The 25,544-nt window shown below is 35.2% G+C and overlaps 1 protein-coding gene across 8 annotated transcripts in view; it reads left to right on the forward strand.

The window, feature by feature from the left end:
* The window catches only part of RALGAPA1 (Ral GTPase activating protein catalytic alpha subunit 1), a 311,896-nt gene that overhangs the window by 97,769 nt on the left and 188,583 nt on the right, over positions 1-25,544 (forward strand). For 5 of the 8 annotated variants that reach the window (XM_027847459.1, XM_027847460.1, XM_027847457.1 and 2 more), the window contains exons 17-19: positions 13,571-15,097; positions 16,824-16,948; positions 24,044-24,260. In XM_027847459.1, the coding sequence (XP_027703260.1) occupies positions 13,571-15,097; positions 16,824-16,948; positions 24,044-24,260 (1,869 nt within the window). The remainder of the gene's footprint in view (positions 1-13,570; positions 15,098-16,823; positions 16,949-24,043; positions 24,261-25,544) is intronic. The other 3 variants (XM_027847462.1, XM_027847456.1, XM_027847461.1) reach the window with 3 other exon arrangements.

A 25,544-nucleotide genomic window follows, 5' to 3' on the forward strand; every position in this document is an offset into this window, starting at 1 on the left:
TTTGCGCATAGTTTGTGAAACAACAAACTGTCATCTAAAATCGTTTTGTATGTGATATGTGTTTGTATTGCATACTTCAGGATACCCTGGTTGGGGAAAAGATTGTCATAATATTTTCATGGTGTTTTTGAGAGGAATTTAAAAAGTTTTTTTTTTCTGGCTTCTTTGACTTGGAAGTAACATAAAGTAGACCAAGTATGTTAGGTAATTTATAACTTAATTTTCCTCCTCTTTGATTTTTTTTTCTTATTCTTAATATCTGGTTAAAAATCTATTGTAATAAACAGTGTTTTAACTAAAAAGATGCACACGAATGTAAATAAAGTCAGTTTTTATGTATGTTAACAATTCTCTCAGGCCTAGAATGAGACAGAAGAAGAATCATCTTAAAGTAGTAGCAATAGGAACTAGAACTCTAATTTTCTCCTCTGAACAATTGCTGATAGAAATTAAGCTGTCAGTTTAATGGAATAAACTTGTAAAAATTGGAGAGGAAGAGTTTTAAGTTAGTTATAAGGTTTCACTTTTCAAGTTCGGCCTTGTGTTTTTTTCCCACGTGGTTAAGGAATGCCAATTTGTATTCGTGTCCTTTACAGAAGCCTGCTCAGAATTTATGTAGAAAAGCATTCAGGAAGAGATCCTTGATTTCTAATTTTTTACCTTTAATCAATATGAATATTACTCAGAAAATAACATAGAGGCCAAAAATATTGTAAGTTATTATAAGTTATAACTATTAAGCATGACTCGTGATCAAAATTTGCCTTGGTTATTGTATTAATATTTAGATTGTGTACAAAATTTATTTTTCATTTGAAATGTGGAACAAAAGATGCAAAGCAAAGGGAAAAGTAATTTAAACAATTCTCAGAGTGTTTATTTCTAATTATGTCTTTTATTTCACTAAAAGAATGTTTTGTAGTTATATTTATCTAAATCTTGTGTATTTTAGTAGGTTAATTCCCAGAGATTTTAGGCAGTTTGTATTTATTTTGAATAAAATTTCTCTTATTATCATTTTTGCCTTTCTATTTTGGGTTTAGTATGCCCCCCTATACTAGAATTAGTCCTACAGAGGTGAAGTTAGGTGTCAAAGGATTAAAACTAATTTTATCTCTGTAATGAAAATATAGAGATTATAATAATAAGCATTTATATAGCACTTTAAGTTCTGCAAATTAAGTTTGCATGCATTATTTCATCAGATTCTCCTGACTGTGTGAGGTTGGTGCTATTGTAACCCTAGTTTTACAGATGAGTAAACATAAACTGAGAGGGGTTTAAGTTATGTGACCAGGCCACACAGTTCAGTATGTCTGAAGAAGGATTCAGACTCAAGTATACATGACTCCCAAGCCTACTATAGAATCTATAAGCGTATACTTACAGAGAAAAGGGGGAGAAATGATAAGAGAAATTCTCTATATAAAAATTAATATTACTATATACATATATAAATATTATAAAACCATGTAAATATAAAATATGTAAAACCATGAAATTGCCTTTTATAGAAATAAAGGTATACTTAAATAATTGGAAGATAATCATTCATGAGTTGGTTATACCAATGTAATAAAAAACATTACAACCTATTAATTTATAGATTTGGTGCTTTGCCAATCAAATTCCTCAGGGGACAGTTCTTAGAAGTAGAAAAAAAATAACAAAATTCATGGAAGTACAAAAGGTCCGTAGTCTTTCAGAGAAATAATGAAAAAAAAAAGTAGGAACAAAGGATCCTTACCGCATCACCAAACTTATAACAATGTTATACAGAGGTAGCCATCAAAACTTTCTGGTACTAGTTATAAAATAGAAAAAGATCAGTGAAAAAGGCTAGATGAGCTGCAAACCAAAGCACTATGCACTAGCCTTGTGTTTGATAAAGCTGACCTTTTTTGATAAGAAGTTTTTGGAAAACTGGAAAGAAGTTTGGCAAAAACTTAGTAAACCTAACTTTTACCACCATATGACACAGTAACCTGAAAATCGATATATGATTTGCATTTGAATAAAATTATAAGACAACAAGATTAGGTAATTTTCACAACTATGCCTAGGGAAAGAATTCTTAATCATACAAAGAATAGATGAGAGCATAAAAGATAAAATTGCTAATATTAAACATACCTTTTAAAAGTTCTTTTTTTGTGTCACTAAAATTAATGAAGGCAGAATTAAAAGGAATAGTATGGTGGGGAAATATTTTCATCAAAAAACATTGATAAATATCTGGTTAATCAACTGACAAGTATTTATTAAGTTCATACTATGTGGCAGGTGTTATGCTAAGTGTACAGGATGCTACTAATACAAAGAATAACATCATCCCACTCAGGAATATTTGTAACTCCAAGAGCTATTCCTTAATAGGTTATTTGTCAAAAGATATAAACGACCAGTCCTTAGGAAAAGAATTGCAATGTAAATGAAAACATATTGAAAATCACTATTATTAGTGACAGAAATGGAGATGAACAACTCTTTAGTTTCCCCTTATACCATGCAAAAATTGATGAACAAAAGATGGAAATAATTTGTGTTAGAGGAGGTGTGAGAATACAAGCACATTGATGCACTTTTTGTAGAGCTGTGAAGTGGTCCAAAGATACTGGATTTCAATTTGAGTTACTCAAGAAAAGTAACTAGACTGTCACTGTATGCATTTTGACCTATCCTTCTTACTACTAAGGACTCATTTTAAGTCACAGACAGAAATAAAGGTCCAAGATATTAAAATTCTTAATGCAGTTATAAACTAGTAGTTTATATGCTTGTTGACTTGACTATTAGAAAAATGAAAAAGAAAATAAGGCAAATGTAAATTGCAGGGGAACCAGCCAATAGCCTAGAACTACACCAAGACTTTTGGAACACCTTAAATATTAACATTAATAGCAACATTCTTTAAAGGTGGCAAGAAAAGAACTGGGCAAAAGCTGGTGCACCTTTCTTGTGGAATGGCTGGAAAAAAGAACTTTGCTATATGAATGTAATAGAATATTATTGTACAGCAAGAAATAACAAAGATGAGGAATTCAGAGAAACAGATTTTTATAAACTGATGCAGAGAGAAATAAGCAGAATCAAGAGAACAACATACGCAATGACTACTGCAGTATAGATGGGAAAAATTAGTAAAACAAAAGTTGAACAGAGACAATGAAAAATATTCCCTGGAATGTTATCCACATTCTCAGATAAGGTCACTCACCACCAAATATTTTTGCTTAACTGTTTATCAAAAGAGAGGGTTCATTCTGAAGGGAAGATGGAGTGTGGGAAATGATTCTGATGCAAAGATGAATGTTAATAAAATGTATTTTTTTAAAAATAGGGCATACCATCAGTATTTATTTTCCATATTTTAACTGATCTTTTAATAGAATGAAGTGTTGAATATTTCCTAGGAAAGTAAGAATATTCAGGAACATTCACTTTTGTTTTAAAAAGCACAAAACTTTATTCCACCTGTGTTCTGTAAATGCTTTACCAAACAATGAACACATTACTGGATGTCCATAACTCCTTAGTCACTCTTGGTAAATTTTAGTTGGAGGTAGAAACTTTGGAGGAATAGTTTTTCCTGAGTACCTTGCTTGGATTTCTATTGTTATGAAATGAAATCCCTTCTTCTTTCATTAAATAAATTTATCATTATGAAATAACTTGATGGACTGTACATTTTCAAAGTCTTCCAGTGTTTTTTATCTCTTCAAGTTAACTGCCTGCATTCTTTACTATGGGTGTGATACAAGGTCACATTGTACATTGAATCACCAGATGAATAATTAAAACTTTTGTAGCTAAATTATGAAAGATTTCATTAGATGTCAGACTGTAAAAGAACTTAAGAACTAGTTCCCTTGTAGTTTACATTTGCCTGTTGTTATTCATTTTTCTAATAGCCAAGTCAACAAGCATTTATGTGCCAGATATTGTGCACCAGCTGAGGACATAAAGAAAGGCAAAAACAAAAACAGTCTGTGCCCTCAAGGAGTCCACATTGTATTTGGGGAGACAGTGTGCAAACAAACCACTGTGTACATAAATCTTTTACTGGATATATTGGTAGTAATCTTGTACTGGATAAATTGGTAGTAATCTCAGTGGGAAGGCACTAAACTGGAGGTTTGGGGTTTAGGGGTGGAATTTGAATTGAGAGTTGAAGGTAGTCAGGAGGGAAAGCTTTCCAGGCATAAGGACAGCCAGTAAAAATGCATATAGGCGGGAAATAGAGTGGTCTTTTGTGAGGACAACAAGAAAGCCAGTGTGCTGGATGAAATAGGTGGAGTGGGGAGTAAAGTGTAAGAAGACAGAAAGGTTAGGAAGGGACCAAGTTCTGAAGGGCTTTAAAAGCCAAACATGAGATTTTATATTTGGTCCTGGAAGCAATAGGGAGCAGTTGGTATTTGAGTGGGACTAGAGGTTCTTAATATTATAACATCTTCAATCTTAAAATTATAACAGCACTTTGAAGTGTATAGTCTCACAATTTCTCAACTAGTTTGACATTGCTATAGCTATTTGCCCACTGACCTGCTGTTGAGACTGCAGGTAAAAGCTTGTTCATACTTGAGTATAATCGCCCTAGTAATAGTTTGAATCTAGCTGTGTAGCAGAACCTTTTCTCACATTCTCTAACTGATCATCTAAAATAGTGGTATCAGACTCAAATAGAAATGGATCCCTACCAGCATAATGATTTAGAAAACCACAAATTGATATAATTTATCTTGTATTTTTATTTATTTTGTTAAATATTCCCCAGTTACATTTTAATATAGTCCATAGCACTTAGGAGTTTTGCTGGCCACTTGACACCTCGAGTCTAGAGGAAAGGTAGCTGTGTTTTGACTCTTTATCCTTTGAAGCATTTTTATTAAAGCAGAATCAGCATAGTCTAAGTAGAAGGATCATTGGATTTGTAGTCAAAAAGACTTGACTTTGCCACTTTATAGCTGTGTGACCTTAACCCTCTCTATAAAATGGGAAAATAATACTTGCCTCACTCACCTAATACTTGTACAGGAGCATTCTGGTAAATGTTTAACAACTGGTTATCTGAAAAATAAACACAGACACACACAGACAGACAGAAACACACTCACACACACACACTTTTTAGTTTAATCTGCATTATTAACATTTTCTCCATTACTTTCTTAATTCTAAACAATTAACAAAAGAAGACTTGATTTGCAGCATTTGTTGATTTTAGGGGTACAAATGCTTACATTAAAAAATTAACAATCATTCTGATTTGAGCTGGCTCCAGCTCACCCCTGATTGTATTTCACAGGGGTTTTATGAGAAAAGTACATTTTAAATCTGTGAAACACTAAATAAATGTGAATAATTAATGTTGGAGTTTATCTCCATTATCAGTAGCTTAGGTTGATTTTTTTCAAAACATCCTGTCTTCCTGTATATTCAGAACAACATCTACATTTTTCATCTTCCAGTTTTAGCATAATTTTTGTCTGGGTGAATATACTTTCTCTTTGATTTAAAGAAAAACTTAACTAATGTAAAAACTAACCTATATTTAACATAATTTAACATAACCCATATTTAACATAATAATAACAACATTATAATAACATTATAATAACAACATAATAATAACAATTTAACATAACATAATATATTTAACATAACATTTCAAAACAGTGCTAGTCTGACATTTTCTTATATTGTATTCTGTTGAGTAAGACATACTTTGGCATGAACATTCCTTTATATATTGCATTATCATTCAGAGCTTCCTTCTAAGATTTGACGTTTTAGTAATTAGATGCCAATTTTTTCAAAAAAAGAAATGGCCAGAGTAGTTACTTTTAATTTATTATTTAGAAATAAAGCCATAATCAGAACTTCATTAAGGAAATTGAGATTTCTGTGACTTAGTTGAAGCCTACTTTTCATTCTCTCATTACTGAAAAGAACTTTGGAGTAAGTCTTTCAAGCTATGGTGAGTGAATCACTTTGGCTTGTTTCATTTATAAAATAGAATAGTTTTAAGAGAGATTAATATTTATTTCAAGAATTAAGGTTTATTAAAATGGCTTTTTATATTTCATGTAAACAATATTATAACTAAGTTATTTCAGGAAGGCATCATGGCTTCACTAAGCTATAGACTCTCTTCTGAGACTTGCTGTGATCACACATGGGCAAGTAAAGAGCCTTAATTTCCTTATCTGTAAAATAGGGCTAACAATATTTACAGTATCTACCGTAAAGTATTTTTATGAGGCCAACATAGGATTATATGTGTAAAGTACTTTGCAAAGTTTAAAACAGTATGTAATTATCATTTTTTATTTTGCAATACATTAATGTTTAGTATTTATAAAACCATTATCTTAAGCTACATAGAACAAAATGTTTCCACTTATCCTATTATGCTCTGTAATTCACTAGTTACCCTTGGCTTATTAATAAACTTATATTTGCAATGACTAATAGCAGACCAAATTTTTTATCCCATATGTGAACTGATTTTTGCTATAGAACAAATTTTGTTTTCTTCTTTGGCATTAATTTTTTTGATGCCTTTTGTATTTACATCAGATTGGTTTCTGATTATATCCCTTCCCACACCTATCCAACAAGTTTTCTTTTATAATAAAGGTTAAAAAAGAAAAAAAATTCAAAACTAAACAACACCAACCACATACGATAAAATATGCAACATTCTTTACCATTAGGACTCCATTTCAGTATAGCACAGGTTTTTAAAGAAGTTCACAAATGTTAATTCTGTAATTAATTTTTATCAGTTTTTATTTTTAAATGTGGGTCTATGTTCTCCTTTTAAATATTAATTTTAAAAGTTTGAGATGATTTAATCTTAAATCTGTTAAATTTGTATTCCAACCTAGCCATAAGTTTAATTTTAAATAGGTTTAATAAAATACAATTAATTAAAACTGAAACTTTGCTATCTTTACCATTTTTTGTAATCATGTGTTAACTAAATTTAATGAGAACTATATTTTAACATTTATTTATTTTCTCATTTCAAAACTTCTTTGTCCATTAGAATTTTGTTATGGGAAACTGTATTAACAGAGTATTCACTAACATTCTAGTATTTTTACCTCTTTTATGAAAAAATCTTTTTATTTTATTTTTGCTAACTTATGTTAAAACCGTTAAGTATTTTTCTGTCATGAAGAGGACACTTCAAGAATATCAAGGGAATTAATGAAAAAAACAAGCGAAGGAAGGTAGCCTAACAGTATAGAGTGGTGAATCAGTGGAATAGGTTAGGTACCCAATATACAGTAGGAAATGACCATAGTGATCTCGTGTTTGATAAATGCAAAGGTCCATACTTTTGCGACAAGAACTCACTGTTTGAAAAAAACTTCTGGGAAGATTGGAAAGCAGTTTGGCTGAAACTAGATAGAGACCAATACCTCACACCATGTACCAAGATAAATCACCAAATCATGTACTAAAATGGGTACATGATTTAGGGTTTAGACAAAAAGTGTGGTACAATAAGCGAATTAGGGAAGTGTGGAATAGTTTACCTGTCATCTATGGATAAAGAAAGAATTTATTATCAAATAAGAGATAGCATTTAGGGATGTAAGATGGATCATTTTTATTACATTAAACTAAAAAGATTTTGCACAAAAGCAATGCAGCCAAGATTAGAAGTAAAGCAGAAAACTGGGGAAAATTTTTTACAGGCAGTTTCCCTGATAAAGCCCTCATTTCTCAAATATGTTGAGAACTGAGTCAAAGCCATTAGAATACAAGTCATTCCCCAACTGATTAATGGTCAAAGGATATGAACAGGCAGTTTTAGATGAAGAAATCAAAGCTATCTATAGTCTTATGGCACTGAATCACTGTTGATAAGAGAAATGCAAATTAAAACAACTCTGAGGTATCACCTCACACCTATCAGATTGGCTAATATGACAGAAATAGAAAAGGACAAATGTTGGAGGAGATTTGGGAAAATTGGGACACTAATGCACTGTTTATGGAGTTGTGAACTGGTTTAACTATTCTGGAGAACAATTTGAAATTGTGCCCAAAGGACGATAAAACTGTGCCTACCCTTTGACCTAGCAATACTGCTACTAAATCTGTATCCCAAAAAGATTTTTTAAAAATGGAAATGAACCTATGTGTACAAAATATTTATAGCACCTCTTTTTGTGATGGCAAAAAATTGGAAATTGAAGGGATGCCCATAAATTGGGGAATAACTAAGCAAGTTGTTGTATATGACAGTGATGGAATATTATTGTAGTTTTATGAGAAATGCTGAGCAACATATTTTCAGAAAAGCCTGGAAAGACTTACATGAACTGATGCAGAGTGAAGTGAGCAGAACCCAGGAGACCTTTATACACAGTATCAGCAGTAAAAAGTATAATGATCAACTGTGAATTACTTAGCTATTCCCAGCAATTGATCCAAGAAAATTCTGAAGGACCTATGATGAAAAATACTGTCTACCTCCAGAGAAAGAATTGATTGAGTCTGAATGCATATCAAAGCATGCTGTTATTTTACTTTATTTTTCTTGGGCTTTTTTGTCTGTGTTTTCTTTCACAGTATGACTAATACGGAAATGTTTTGCATGACTGTGTGTGTATAACCTTTATTAAATTGCCTGCCTTCTCAGTGATGGGAGAGGGGGCAGAAGGTGAGAGCATTTGGAACTCAAAAATGTAAGAAACAAACATTAACATTTGTTTTTAAGTGGGAAAATATTAAAATTTTAAAAAAACCAACCCACTGCATACATGTAGAAAATAAATATAATTAAAATGTATTTTACTTTTGGGCAAAGTTCAGGACTGCATGTTTTTTTTAGCAAGCATTAGCACACTAGAGTATTACAATCTCTGCAGAATTTGTTGGTGTGAATTCTTCCTGGATTATATCCAAAGGAATGTTATTATTGAAACTTTAGAAACCTCTGACATGTATCTCAAGGCCTGAATTTTGGCACTTAATAATTTATTTGGAGAATTCACACTAAATATTCTGGGTGACTTCTTGTGTGTGTTGCTAAGATTGGTTGATTAGATGGCTGCCCTGCTTTAGTTGAGTAATAAGTTGAAGATAACGTTTTGTTTTTAAATAGGCCCTATGTGTCTGAGAACTTGGAAGCAAAGTGGGTATTCCACATATTCAGGGGAGCTTTTGGATGCAACTCATCTTTTGCTTTCTTGAAGTAAAGCTACCGATCTGGTGCTGAACATGAGTTCATCCCAGTCCCAGGGGCCCAATCACTGCATTTTCCATCTGCCGTCTATATAAAAACACCACAGTGCCAAAAGTTCTTCATGTCTGTCAGCTCTTGAGTGTTTGGGAGCTAGAACCAGTTGAGGAATATAGGATACTTGCATTCATCTGAGGTCTTAAAAAGAGATTCATCAGAGCTCCTGATTGTCAGAATACCAAAAGTACTACCAAATTGACATTCCCAAAACACATCATTGACCATGTCACTCCCTTGCACAAGAAGATTTAGTGGCTATTTCTTCTGTGATGAAATGCAATCTTTGTTTGACATTTGAAGGCCTTCAAAATCTAATTCTAGCTTATCTGTCCAGGTTGGTTACACATTACACTTCATCACACATACTATATTTTAGCCAAATTGTGCTACTTTCTCTTCTCTATATATGTGGAATTCCAGTTTTCTGTCTCTGGGTCTTTAAACAGGCTGTTCCTTCTACCTGCAGTGTTATTCTTTTTTCCACATTTTTTAACTTCTTACTCCCTTTAAAGCTTGACTCAAATGTCACCTTTACCAAAAGGCCTTTCCTGATTATTCTAGTTAGTGTTCCCTCTACCCCTTGAAATTTCTTCATGTATATTTTTATTTACTAAACTTCTTGAATATGGGATTTAGTTTTGGTCTTTGTTTCCCAGAGTACCTTAGCGCAGTGTTTTAATCAGCACTTGACTAGTTGAGTTCCCTCATTTTCATCATCCTCAAAGCTTCACACCAAGTGTGAGTCACTCCGTAGACACCTGAATACCAGGGTATTCAGACCCAGGTACCCTGTTGGTTCTACTTCCAGCTCTTAAGTGATTAAAGTTATGGATTGGAGAAGCTTATAACACTCCTTCCATAGTAATGCAGTCTTTAATGAAACCCCAACTCAGCTACTCCTCCCCCCAGAACTTACCTCAGTGCCTGAGACCTCTTAACCCTGGAACATCCTTCTACTCTACCAATCCCCTTCTCCCAATGGTCAGTTACTTCAAAGGCCTCTGTCTTGAGGATAGGTTCAGGCCAGCCATACTTCATACCCTTCCTGGTTATGCCTATGATTCTTAACTTTTCTAACATGTACCTTCACTTACCTCCTCCCCATCAGTGCCTGCTTTTCAGCTCCCTTTTACATGTTGTCTATCTTCCCCTCCCCTGTCCTCTCCCCCCCATCAGAATGTAAGCTCCCTGAGAGCAGGAACTGTTTTTCTTTTTACTTGTATTTGTGTGCTTGATACTTTGCTGAGTGTTTGGCACATAGCAAATGCTTAATAAATGATCATTACCATGCCTTGTCTTGCTAAAGGGGATAGGACTTAATGTTCTATCGTTTTGTGATTGGAAAACTTCCAGTGCCTTTTCTCCATATTACAGTGATTCAGAATTACTGTTTGCTGATTGAAATATCTATTCTTACTTTTCATCTATGTCCATCTTAGTCCTCCCCCTTGTACATATCTCCCAGGAATTCCATTCCATTGTGTCCTTTGGACCTCTTTCATTATTAACAGGTATCCCTTTTTCCTATGCCACTTCATTTCATGCTATTTAGTCTGTTCATGGAAACCTCCCTAGGTGGCATTGTCACTTCCTTCATCATTCTTTATCATCATCTCTCAGCAGCTTTTCCTTCTTTGAGATTCATTTCATTGGTCTGTATCAACTACTCCAGATTCTTCTTCTTCTTCTTCTTCTTCTTCTTTTTTTTTGGGGGGGGGGGCTAGGCAACGGGGTTAAGTGACTTGCCCAGGGTCACACAGCTAGTAAGTGTTATGTGTCTGAGGCCGGATTTGAACTCAGGTCCTCCTGACTTCAGGGCTGGTACTCTATCTACTGTGTCACCTAGCTGCCCCTAACTACTCTAGATTCTTGCTGCAGTCATATGCTAGTCTCCAAGTCATTTTCTGTGATTTCTCAAGGAATTCACCACAATGCTGATGGTGTTTCCACCCCAACCCCTTACCTTCATATCCAGGGCTTTCCTCTTGAACTTCCTACCCTTTGTCCCACTTTCTCAGCCTCCAGCTCCTGTAACTTACATCGTCATTCCACTTATGTCATCTGCAGTGGTGAACACATACTTTACCATTATCCATAACTCGGCTATGATATTGGACATTGTTCTCTGTGATCATAACTTTCTATCTTTTGATCTCTTCCTGTGCTTCACTACTCTGAAACCTGTTGTTTTTCTTCATCATGGCCTCTAATCCCTCTTCACTCTTTACCTTTTCTTCTAGTTTTATCATTTGTGCTATGGCCTCTTTTCCTTCTCTTCGTAATCTTGCCCATATGGTTGATCATTTCAACTGTATACTATCCTCTGTTCATAATCTCTTGCTGCTTCATCCTGCTTCATCATTGCTGCTTCACACTTTGCCAAATTCCAACCCTGTGTTTACCTTCATTATCGTCTTTTCTACTTGAGTGTTTCTGAACACTGGTGGAAAAAAGTGGCAGAACCTTTCCTTTTGCATCCACTACAGAATTATATGAGATAGACCCTTACAGCTAAATGCTTGCTAATCTTCATTCTTTATTAACTGACTTTCATTCTCTTAACAGCTATTCAAAACCTTCTTACCTTTTGAAATCCCCTATAGTACCTGCAGTTACTTACTTGTCAGCATAGTATATCACCTCTTACTTACTAAGAAAATACAGATTTTGAACCTTGTATGCTTTTCCTCTCTACTACCCCTTACCACTCAGACACATCATATCACATCTTTTCATTTTTTGCTTCATTCCTGAAGAAAAGGTAACTCTTTGCTAAGACTACCCCTTTCTGCTTAAGTCCTTGTTTTCATCCACTACTTCTGTCTCTTCCAGGTTCGCTCCATCCATTCTCTTTATAATATTCAGTCTGTTCTTATCCATTGTTTTTTCTCCTCCTGTCTAGAAACATGTCCCAGTTTTCCTTATCCCATCCTTTTCCTTATAGAACTTTCACTTGATCCTCCCATCCCCTCCACTACTATTCTGTATCATTCACGGCCAAATTCTTAGAATGTTTTCTATACTTGTTACCTCTTTCTTTTCCTCTCACTTCTCAACTTCTTGGAATTTGGCTTCCAAATCTTATCATTCAACTGAAACTTATGTCTCCAAAGTTTTGAAAGATGTCTTAATTTTTTGAATTTGTTGGTCTTTTCTGAGTCTTCATTCTGCAGTTTGCTACTGTTGACCACCCTCTCTTCCTGTATACTCTCTCCTTCCTCTCCTTCCCTACTGCTGCATTGTTACTTTTCTTTTATCCATTAAGTGTGTGATTCCTCCCCATTAGCTCCCATTGTCCTAAGCTTTTTTTCTTCTATTTTCTCTTGATGATTTCATCAGCTCCAGTGGGATCAGTTATAATCTTGTCATTAATGATGGCAAAATCCATATATCTAGCCATAATGTCTCTCTCCCTGAGTCCCAATCTTGAATTGTCGACTGCCTCTTGGATATTGTTATCTAGTTGTCTCTTAGGCATTTCAAATTTTAAATGGCAGCTGCATCCTTCTACTCTTATAGAAACAGAAGACAAATACTGTTTATTGAAGAAAAAAAAAGTACGTTTGTCCTACTCAGAAGGGAAACTGAGAACCTAAAAATTGGGAGACCCAAAGTCTTGACAGTAAAAGGATTTCTTTAAAAAGCATGTTTTTTGTTTTGTTTTTAATGACCATAACCATAAAGCATATTATGCAATTTTCAGAAATTATGAGGAATAATGGTTTCCAGTGCTCTTTTCATATGTGACTACTAGGTACTGAAGGAAACTTTATTAAAGGTGATTTTGGTTTTGGTTTTGGTTTTCCTGTTCTGGAATGTCCTTGGGTTTGGAAGCTGATAATGAATTTATTCCGTTTTGTTTACTTTTACTTTTAAAATATCTGTAAGTTTTTCAGTATGCTTCCAGATTCTATACTATAATGTTTCTATCTACTTCCTGTATTAAAAGATCTACTAAAATTTTGATTTTCTCTGCTTTAGAACCTGAATATGAGAAAAAATTGACATGACAGACTTTTTAATTACTTGACTTATTGGCACAGCTCTATCGTTTAATTGCACTTCCAAATATTTCATGGCCCTGTTTGTTTCCATTCATATTTAATGTTTAAATTAAACTCATTGGTAATATGTCTTATACTCCTTTGTACGCATTTTAAATAGCATGTTTGTATTTACTAGATCATTTTCCATATGCAAACAAATCTAAACTCTTCATTTTAAAGCATATATATTGAGTACATGAATGCATTTAATACTTACTTTGTGTATGTGGTGCCCACAATACATAATCTTTCTATTTTACAGACATTGATGATGCCCAAATACTTCCCCGAACAACTAGAGTCAGACATTTTTCACAAAGTGAGGACACTGGAAATGAAGTTTTTGGTCCTTTGAATGAGGAACAGCCATTGCCACGAAGTAGCAGCACCTCTGACATCTTGGATCCATTCACTGTTGAACGAGCCAAAGGTGCAGTTCCTGTCATTGACAGTTCATCCCGTCATGTGCCAAGCTTGCAGAGTTCCACAGAGGCCTCTTCAGTATCTAGATCCACTGAAAGCTGCATCATTGATTCTAATAGTAGAGAGTCTTCTCTGGAAGTTGGTGATAGCATTTATGACCATCTTTGTCATTTAATAGGTCCAGTAGAACTTGTAGATACAGCTTTTGAACAGATCAAGTATAGTGACCTTGAAGAAGATGATGATCTTCTTTCTTCTCTGAAAGAATATCTTAAGGAAAAACAAGAAAATCATAGTAATTATAATATAGGTAGACTTGCAACTTCTCAGGAAGTTATTGCATCAGTAAATAGGAATGAGAGATTGACTAGATTAGATTGTGTAGATCAGACAGTTAAACCAGAAGATAACACCCCTGTTCTAGAAATGGCGGAGAATATAGAGTTTCAACTAGAACGAAATCCAGGTGATTTCATAAGTAACATTACACGCAATCAATCATACAATTTCACAAGATCTCAGGCTTTTGGTAAATCCAAGCACGTATACACTGAACCTGAATCAAGTTGTCCATATGATAAAGAAGGAAAAAGATACCTTCACAGACAAACAGCTACTGAAGGAGATATAGGTATGGACATAACATTAGCTGAAAAGCTTAAAGGTATCCACATTAATGAAAAAATTACTGTTCCATGTGTTATGGATGTCAAGAAAGTTCCACTAAAATCTCCGGTTAATTATGAAATACCTCATATTATGGATCCCTGCAAACTTTCTCCAACCAAAAGGAGCCTTTCTGAAACAGTGAGTTATAGGGCCAAAATCATGAAAAATACCACTAAGAAAAGAAATAGTGTCCACGTTACCTTTAGGCCAGCTACTGAATCAGTTCAGTTTTACAACCCTCTAGAAAATAAAGAGGCTCCATGGAAGGCAAGACTACGCAAGTTCAGTGGCTTCAGTAGTAGCAGCAGTACCAGTAGCAGTGGCACCAGTACTAACATTAGCTCAAATACTGCCACAGAACTAGTCAAGCCTGGTGTATATAGACCTTTGGATGTAATGAGTACAGCATCAACAAATAGTAAACCAGTTAAGGATTCTGCAGAGATACATGCAACCATATTACAGAAAGAAGGTTTTACAGTTAATCATTCAAGTAGTCGTAGTGCTCTTAGGTCTTCAAGTCATGAGTTAGGTCTACAACAGGGATCCCTGGGTGGCGTTTATAAAACTGTTGTACATGCTCTTTCGAAGCCGAAGGCAAATGTTTCCCCACAGAGGCAGAACAGAGTGCCACCAGAGGCTCCACTGAGGGATCTGTACAGTCATGTAATGGGCTATTTTGGAAGGAAAGCTGCAGGTGAGCACTAACTGTGCAGAACGCAAAAGGAGAAAGACAGCATCAGTTTGGCTTAATGCAACTGAAGCAAGCTATAAGCAATCAAGAAGCTTTGGGATGGTCACTGCTTTCTCTCTGTTTTGGTTATGCATGCATCTTTACCCATCTGAATTTCCCAGCATAAAATATCTTTATTTACTTTATAAATTACTAATTTCCTTTTTAAGGCATTTGGTCTTTGCTGCTAAGCATCAAGTTAGGGAAGAGGAAGAGACAGGAAATTATTAATGACCATCCAAAGAATTAAACATAAATATTGTTGCCTATCATATGGGCCTTTAAAATGAATCTATCAGACATGTATCATACTTTTCTTTTCCAAATGACTTGTTATTTTTACTGTTGATTGATTTAGTTTTCTTCCTCGTCCTGCTATTCCTCCTTATCTTTGGGAGTAAAAATACTTTGAAGCTTTTTTATATAATAGAAATCCAGGTGATATAACTAGCCCAGATAATTTTGGTTAACAGTTATTGAAGCTAATATTATTTCTTAAAAAACCTTCATGTTGATTTAGTTACTTTTCAAACCATTTGTAAGCATTCATTAGACTTTTCAGTTTTGCATTTACTAATATGAATATAAGTTGCATCTTAGCAACATTCATCATTGCTTTTTCTTGAAATTTTGGATGAGCACAAAAGTTTATGAAGGTTTATTGATGACCTAAATATGGAACTTTTACAGAAAAATTTTAAAAACAATCATGGTAACTGGTTTCACTGATCTTAGTTCAAAGTTAAAATAAATTCATCATATACAAAATAGAAAAGTTTTTGGTTTTTTTTTTTTTTTAATATTTATTAATTTGGTTAATTTAGCCTGAGTAACAGAATGTTCTATAGAGCATCTTGCATTGAGGCATTAATACCACCTGAGGGCAGTCTTTGAAAGCTTAGTTACAGTATAGCCAGGCCAGTAAGGTAATTATATTTCATAAAATACTTCTGACCAGTTTGTTATTTTAACCCAAAATGTTTCACATAGTTCATTAGAATATAATGTGCTGATTTTTAAAATGTTTAAAGGAAAATTTTTAAACCATATAATTTGTAACATTCAATTTTAGTAAAATTTTCTCATGCAAATGAATTCATACAGGAAACAAAATATACCTACTAAGTATTACATTTTATAACAAAAAAATGGTATATTAAGAGACCTCTCTATGAGTAAACAGCCTGTCCATAAAGCATTGATCATTCTGGACTTGCAGAGAGGCTAGTTTATATAATGTGTCTTGATTATAGAATTCTGTTTAAAAATATACCAATTGAAAACATCACAAGGTATTTTTAATATATCAAAATGAGGTAGTTTCTGTGAAGATATTTATAGAGCAAGGAAAATACAAATTATTAGGGCTATTTTCAATAAAAGAGGAAGGGAGGAAGAGCTATATGCTGGTATCTTTATAGCCAATATTAACCTGACTTCAACTAGTGCTTACCTGTAAGCTTTCTTGCTATTTAAGATCATACTGGAGATTGACTAACATCTGCTTAGTTTAAAAGTAAGTGTCAGATTTACTAATCTCATAATTAAATCTAAGAAAAGGGAAACTATTCCTAAATGCATGTTTGGTGAGTAATTGATATGGCATTGGAATTTTAAAAAATATTTTGTTTTAAATTTTAAAAAATAAGTTGCTTCTTCTTACTATATATAGTTATTCATTTATTTTTAGCCAGTAAAGAGGACATGAGTCAAAAGCTGCACCTTCTTAACAGTGACATTGGCAGCAGCAGTACTAACATTCCTGACCTGATGGATGAGTTTATAGCTGAAAGACTCCGAAGTGGTAATACATTGGTAAGCATATTTTGATTTATTTTGTTTATGCTAGTAGGAGAGTAAAGAAGATTTGTAAAATTTTATTTTATTAAAGAAGACATTAAAAGTTATCTCAAAATTGATATTTTTAGAATTTCTATATTTTAATTTACTTTAGGGTTTTATATATGCTTATAAATCTACTGTTAGTTTTAAAGACAAGCTGGTATATACTTTTTATCAGGTGAAAAATAAAAATTACCTACTTGTCAAAGGCAAAGGCCACATAAGGAGTAAAGGTTCTACTTTCCCAGTTCCCAGTTGTACAGTCACCTATGTTACTAAGATACTGACCTCATCCATCTCTGATGATACAGAAATCAGAAGACCTGGTTTTTTTTTGTTTGTTTGTTTTTGTTTTTGGTAAGGCAATTGGGGTTATGTGACTTGCCCAAGGTCACACAGCTAGTATGTGTCAAGTGTTTGGTCTGAGGCCGGATTTGAACTCAGGTCCTCCTGACTGCAGGGCCGGTGCTCTATCCACTGCGCCACCTAGCTGCCCCAAGACCTGGTTTTGAATCTCATCTTTTTCATTTACTAGTTCTGTGACCTTTGGCAAGTAATTTAATCTTTCTAGTCCTCAGGTGTTAAATGAAATAGTGGTACTATATGACCTTTGAAGTCCCTTTCAACTTTAAATCTATATTCCTATGGTTCTACTTATGTGATGCTTGAACACCATTGGGGGAAATCACCTAACTCTGCCACCTAGATCCACCACAAAGTTGTTAACTAATATTATCTGTGTATGTCCAAGGCAATGCTTTTTTCCTTCCCCAATTGACCCTCTATCTCATTTCCTTCATCAACTGTTCAAAACCAGCTCTCTCCTCCCTCTCATTGGAGGACCTTGATTTATTGAGAAAAGTATGTTTCTCTGTGGAAAATAGAGAGCATCCTGAATTTCTTTGTCTCTTCTACTTCATTTCTCATTTTATCCCTTTTTGTTTCGTTCTCTGATGAAAAGGTAGCCCTTTTCTTATTATAGGCTTTCTGTTTATATCCTCCATCCCATCTCTTCTAGGAGTTGGCTCCTTAGCATGTTTTCTCTTTCTCTCATATTCAGGTTTTTATTATCTATTGTGTCATTTGCTACTGCCAGATATTTTCCCTGTCCTTAAAAACTCTCAACTTGGCAACTTGACCTTGTGTCCTCAAGCTCATTTTCTATCACTTCTTCCTTTCACAGCCAAAGGCTAGAAAAAGTCATCTGCACTCATTATTTCTATTTCATCTCTCACTTAACCCTTTGTAGTCTGTATTCTGACTACATTACTAAATTGAAAATACTCCAAGTTTATCAGTGACCTCTAAGCTCTTGAATCCAAGGGCCTCTTTTTAGTCTTCATCCTTCTTGACCTCAGCTGTTTTTGTCACTGTCAACCACTCCCTTCTTGTGTTAAGTGTTCTCTTCTGGTTCTGCTCCTTTTTAGATGAGCACTCTTCAGTCTGTTCTGCTGCATCATCAGTTTGACAAATAATTATTTTACTTATGGGTAAGAGACTTTTCTAGGATTTGGGTGTTTGAAGACAAAAAAAAATAATCTTTGCTCCCAAGGAGCTTACGTTCTACTTTCTCTGAGGGTAAAGAGATGCAGCATGTATAAAGACAAATATATTCAAAATAATTTCAAGTTAAGACAGAGTACCAACATCTGGTAGGAGTAGAGAAGGCTTCCTGTTGATTATTGAAGGAAGTTACGGATTCTAAGACTTGGAAGTGAGAAGGAAATATATTTTAGGCATAAAATGGCCTTCTGAATTTTAACAATGGTTGGTCTTTTTGGATTGAATGTTAAATTATAAAGGAGAGTGATATAAGTCTGGAAAGGTAAGTGGGAGCCCCTGGATGTAATGGGAATCACTGAAAAATTTTAAGCAAGGGAGTGCTCAATCTGCATCTTCGGAAGAATATTTTGACCTCTGTATACAAGATGGACTGGAACAAGGAAAACTAGAAGCAGGGAGAACAATCAGGAAGCAATTGCAATAGTAGAGGCAAAAGATCTTCACCTTTCTGAAGCAGAAGAATGGCCATCTGAGAGGAAAGAAAGGGATAGATATATGCTGAAGATGTTGTGGAGGTTGAATTTGCTATACTTGGCAACTGATTGGGTATTGGGAGAGAGGGTGAGTGAGAGAAAAAGAACTCATTCCTTGGTGACCAGAAAGTGAGGCTGGTGACTTTGCACTGCCCTCTGTCACTTAAATCCAATTCACTTGCATGTCACGGTGTCACCTCCATAATGTCATGATCCTCTTCAAGAACAAAGGACAAACAGCAAGAGGTGACCAGAAGAATGGTAATAACTTTGGTGCAAATACTGAAGTTTGGAGAAGGAATAGATTTAAGGGAAAATATAAATTTTGTTTTGACCTGTTGAATTTGATTCAGGTGACAGTGTGGGCCTGGAGTTCAGTACAGAGATGAAAACTGGCAATATAATCAAGTGCCATAGGATCATAGATTTAGAGTCATCTGTATAGAGATAAATGAACCCATAAAACTTATGATAACACAAAAGAATCTTTCTGGGAGTTGAACTGTCAGGAGGATGACAGAGTGAAATGAAGGCTTTTTAAAGCCAGACAAGGCCTGAGAATGTTTGTAGGTTTGTAAGCAAGTGGGGAAAGAGTCAGTTCATAAGAAGAAAGGAGTGCTGTAAGAGGATGATCTTGGAGGAGATGAGATTAAGAGCAAAGGTTAGAACGGTTACCTTAACAAGGAGAATGACCACTACTTCCTGAGAGACAGAGAAAGGAGGAATTAAGTATGATGTAGAGGAGTTTTAAAGAAAAGGGTAAGGAGTATGTGTTAGTCTTTGTTTTCTCAGTAGAGATGAGGTTCTCTGCTGAGTTGGAGGTGAAAGGGGGTACATATAGTGGGTTCAAGAAGAGAAATGAAGTTTTGGAATAAATGTTTTAGAGAGAGTGTGATAGAAAGCTATTCATTCAGTCAGTCAAGAAGCATTTAAGTGTCTATTATGTGCCAGGCATCGTGCTAAATTTGGAATAGAAAGAAAGACAAAAGATAGTCTCTGTTCTCAAGGAGTTCATAGTTTAAATAAGGGAGGCAACATGCAAACAACTACACAGACAAGTTATATACTGGTTAAATTGGGGATAGTCTCAGAGGGAAGGTACTAAGGTTAAGAAGGACTAGGAAAGGCTACTTGCAGAAGTTCGGACTTTAACTAAGACTTGAAAGAAGCCAAGGAAGGCAGGAGGTAGAGATGAGGAGGGAAGGATGTTCCAAGCATGAAGGAGAGTCAGCAAAAGTGCTCAGCCCAAGGAGAATGGAGTATGCTGTGTTGGGTACAGAATGGTACTTAGTATCACTGGATCAAGAGTATATGGAGGAGAGTGAGATGTAAGACGACTAGAAAGGTAGGAAGGAGCCAGGTTATGATGAGCTTTGAAAGCCAAATTGTTGGATTTTATTTTTGATCCTGGAGGTGATAGAGAGTTACTAGAGTTTATTGATTGATATTTTGTGTGTGTGTGTGTGTGTACACCATGGTTAGACCTATACTTGAGGAAGATCATTTTGACAGCTGAGTGAAGGATGGATTGGAAGGGGGAGAGATTGGAGGCAGGGAAACCAACCAATCAGCAGGTTATTATAGTAGTCTGAGCATGAGGTAGGGGGAGGACTTACAGCAAAGTTGGTTATAGTGTTAGAGAAGAAAAAAGAGCATAGCAAAGAGATATTATGAAGGTAGAAAGCAGAGGACTTGACATCTGATTGCATATGGGAGGTTGAGAAGAGAGCAAGGAGTCAAAGATGGGAGGAGGTGGTATTCTTGACTAAAATTTATGGTAGAATAAAAGGATTTCTATGTGTAATGAAGGCCCTAGTCAACTTAGGTAAAATAGATTTGTAGTGGATCTAGTTGGCATTGTTTTATGACTTTGACCAGCAGCATTTAGTGTTTCTAATCAGGGATAGAAGGGGCAACAATTAAGCTTAGAGGTGTGTGTATATTTGAAGTGGTCAGCCATAGAGTTGAGACTGAAAGGAGGAAAGGGAATCTAGAGTAGGGGTAGAGGACCAGGAGAAGAAGACAAGGTCAATGGCTAAAGGTTGTGGTGAAACTGAGGAATAAGTTTAGAGGTCTCATTAATGCAACAGCAGCTTTTGTGACACCTCATAAGTTAGTAACCACCTCAGTACCCCAGCAGCCATGGTGAAGGGACCCACAGTTGGCATTAATCTTGGCACCATTTATTCCTGTTTTTCAACATGGAAAAGTGGAGATCATTTCTAAAACTAAGGAAACAAGGCTTCCCCAAGCTATGTCATCTTTACTGACCCAGAATTGTTGATCGGTTGTGCTTCAAAGAATCAAGTTGCATTGAAATTCACCAATACAGTATTTTATGCCAAGTATTTGATTAGTCACAGATTTGATGCTTCAGTTGTACAATCCAACATGAAGCATTGTCCTTTCATGGTGGCAAATGACTCAGGTGCAACTCAGGTCCAACTGGAGTACAAAAGGGAAACCAAAAGTTTTTATCCAGAGGAAATATCTTATGAGATTTTGACAAAGACAAAAGAAATTTCTGAAATAAATATATGGAAGACTTTTACAAATGATGTGATCACAGTACAAGCCTACTTAAGTGACTCCCAATGTTGGGTCAGCCACCAAAGATGCTAAATCATAAATTATCCTAATATTGTTGCTATTGCTTATGGCTTAAAGTAAGTTGGGGCTGAAAGAAATGTGTTGATCTTTGACCTCAGAGGAGGGCCCTTGTGATATTTCCACCTTCTCCATTGAAGATAGCATTTTTGAAATGAAGTCCACAACTAGAGGCATCAACTCAGGAGGGGAGGACTTTGACAACCTCATGGTGAGTCATTTCATTGATGAGTTTGCATACAAGTACAAGAGAACAAGTGAAAACAAGAGGGCTGTTCTCTGCCTCTACAGCACTTGTGAATATATAAAGCACACCCTCTCTTCTGGTAAACAGGCCAGTGGTATTGAAGTTGACTTCCTCTGTGAAAGTTTTGACTTCCATATATCTCTGTCACCTGTGCCGATTTCAAAGAACTGAATGCTGACTTTTTTCCTTGGCACACTGGACCTTTGTGAAAGGCTGTAAAGGAATGCCAAGCTAGATAAGTGATGGACCCATGACATCATCTTGATGGATGGTTCCACTTACATCCCCAAGATTCAGAAACTTCTGTAAGACTTCTTCAGTGTCAGGGAGCTGAATAAGAATATCAGTCCTGATGAGACTATTATTTATGTTATGGCTATCCAGGCTGCCAGCTTGTTTGGGTGTGAATATGAGAATGTTTAGGATTTGCTTGTTGGTGACTGTTACTGTAAATGGCTAGGTTGAATTGAAGGTATAGGCCAGAGAGAAGAGAAAGCTGATGAATTGGGAAGCACGAATCCTCTAGGAGATGTTGATCTGTACACTGAAGTCCCTGAATCTTAAGGAAAGGATTGGGGGAAAGAAAGGCTGTTACTCAGATACAGAAGAACTTCTTGAAAAAGGGTAGAGAATAACTTGAACATGATCAGTTGCAGTGACAAGGATCTTGACTGGATGGTGGAATAAATTTCAAAGGAAGAATGGTTACTTAATGATGGTGAAGAAAAGATAGTCCTTGAAAAAGCTATATACACTCATTGCTTCTGCTCTTCCTTTCACTCTCCTTTAAACCCCTGCAGTGTGGTGTCTGACGTCATCATTCAACTGAAGCTTTTCTCTAAAGTTAGTGATTCCTTAATTAGTAAATCTAGTGCCTTTTCTCAGTCTCCATCCTTCTTTATCTCTGCAGCATTTGATACTGTTGTTGACTCTCCTCTCCTGAATATGTTCTCACCTCTGGGTTTTTGCAGTGCTGCTCACTCTTGCTTCTCCTCTCTACTCTCTGCCCTTCTCAAACTTCTTTACTGGATCATCATCTATATCGTGCCTGCTAATTGGGTGTGACCCAAGGCTCATACACTGTGTCTTAGTGACTTCACAAGTTTCCATGGATTTATTTATCTTTTTTATGTAGATAACACTCAGAATATACGTGCGTATGTATGTGTATATATGTAAGTTAGATAATTGATCCATGACATCATGTTAGTGGGTGGTGCCACTTGTATACCCAAGATCCAGAAACTACTCTGATTTTTTCAGTGTTAGGTAGCTGAGTGAAAGTATCAATCTTGATGAGACTCTCTCTATATGTAGAGTTGCACTATAAAGTATCTTTTTCTCTGGTGCTTTCTTTGTCCATATGTACATATACACACATGAATATGTATGTATGTGTATGTATGTCACATGTCCAAAACACACTCATTATCTTTCCCCCAAAACCTACTCTTCTGAATCCCACATAAACAGTTACAAAATCTTTTTGTGTGCATCTTTACAACATTTGAATGTGTTTTCTTATTTCTACTCAGATAGCTCACACCTAGCTGTGTGACTCTGGAGAAGTCATTTAACTCTGTTTTCCTCAGTTTCCTTATCTTTAAAATGATCTGGAGAAGGAGATGGCAAACCACTTCAGTGTCTTTGCCAAGAAAACCCCAAATGGGATCATGAAAAGTTGGACATTACTAAAAAGCAATTGAATAATAATAAAATAATAATAATAATAAATGATAGAATCAGTGTTTTATTTTGTATAAGAATATATTCGTATTATATTTGTTATATTTGTATGGAAAAATTCTGCTCTCAAAACCTATTGTGGTGTTAAATGATCCTCATTTTTTGAAAGTTTTGCCCGCAGGACAAAAGCCCTAGACAGTCCTACCCAAATGAAAAAAATCCACTGTTTGCTGTCCAAGGTTCACCCTAGTTAACTCTTTCAGAAGCTTATCACTAGAAGGTTCCTATCAAATGATGAAATATTTTGGCTGTGGCGGTTCGTAAAGACTAGCTAGTAAGTTGGATGGGTTCAAATCTAGGTCTATGGAGAACAATTTTCACACCATTTAAATCAGAGATCATTTTAAAATATCTTGGAAAAACTGTTAGTTAACTGATGAGGATGGAAAATATCTTTCTTATATAACAAACATGATATTCTTTCATTTTCAGAATATGACAAGAAGAGGGAGCAGTCCAGGCAGCCTTGAAGTCCCAAAAGACCTCCCTGATATACTGAACAAGCAGAATCAGATGCGTCCTATAGATGATCCAGGTGTGCCCTCAGAATGGACCTCTCCTGCCAGTGCAGGCAGCAGTGACCTTATCAGCTCAGATAGCCATTCAGATTCTTTCAGCGCTTTCCAGTATGATGGCCGGAAATTTGACAGCAAGTATCTGGTTTTCTGCTTAGCATTACAATTATCTGTTAATTTGTCCTGTTTTCCCACTGTTAATTGCCTAGAGCATGTCTACATAGCATATTATAAATATGCCTTAGTTTTCAAAAATATCCCAAAAGTTTTTGATATATTTTACGCTATTAGCTGACATTGGCACTGCTATATACAGTCTGGGCATTCTAAATACTGTAAGAACATTCTCCCTTATCAGTCCTATAAACAAGTGGAAATGCAGTTCTTACCCTAGAAAATAAAAATTGATTTAAAATGGGCAAAAAAGAATAGGTTTAGTAGGAATGAGGTAGAGGGAAATATGAAAGAATAGGAAGTAATGATCAGTGAGAAAATTTTAAGCTTAAAACTACAGAAAGACTTCTGTATATACCGAGGCGTGGACCACAGAAGTGCTTCTCTTTGAATGGCAAGTTTCCCAAATGAAATTATATGTTTCAATTTGTCAAAACCAGTTATATATAATTTTGGGGAGAATTCAGCTCATTGCAACAAATATTTTAAGTATTAGAGACAGTGTAACAGAGTAGATAGAGTCCTGAATTAAGAGTGAGAAAGCCCTTGGAGTCAGGGAGATCCTGCCAGGCTGAAGAGGTGATATAGAGTAACCACTAAAGTTTTTTCGGTTGTAACATGTTAAGACTTGTGTCTTAGGAAGATTATTTTGGAAGCTGTGCAAAGTGAGTTATACTTTGCTTCCTATAACCTCATGCGCCAAAGTAAGTAGCACAGAGTGTGGTAATGTCTGCAAAGGATCAGCTATATTCCAAATATGATATATTGTGATATTCCAATCAGAATTCAGGAACACTAAAAAAGTTCTGTAGTAGTGGCAAAAATTGAGAAGTGATCATGTAGAAAACTTTGAAGGTTATTTTTTTTTATAACATCATAGGCAAAAATTATTCTGTCACTCTGCGCTAACACAATTGGCAAATATAGAATATAAAACAAAATGAAAGCATTGAGAACCAGGCTTGCATATGTGACAAAAAACACCCCAAAGCAGCTCCCTAACATGAATTTCTAAGAGTTTTACTCCTTTGGATAAATTTTTATTTCATGAGTCTTTGCCAAAGGCTCTTGGGATTTGGACATACCTCCTCTTAATATGTGTATAATATATTTTTTCTTTAGACTTAAGTCCATTAATCAATTCTATGCTTAAACTTCCATTAACAATCATATTTATTCTTTATTTTACCTGGATTATTCCCACAGAATTATCTTTAAATGGTTACTTTCCACTTTATTTAAAA

This window comes from Vombatus ursinus, unplaced genomic scaffold (assembly GCF_900497805.2).
Source record: "Vombatus ursinus unplaced genomic scaffold, bare-nosed wombat genome assembly UNPS02015406.1, whole genome shotgun sequence".
Lineage (NCBI taxonomy): Eukaryota > Metazoa > Chordata > Mammalia > Diprotodontia > Vombatidae > Vombatus > Vombatus ursinus.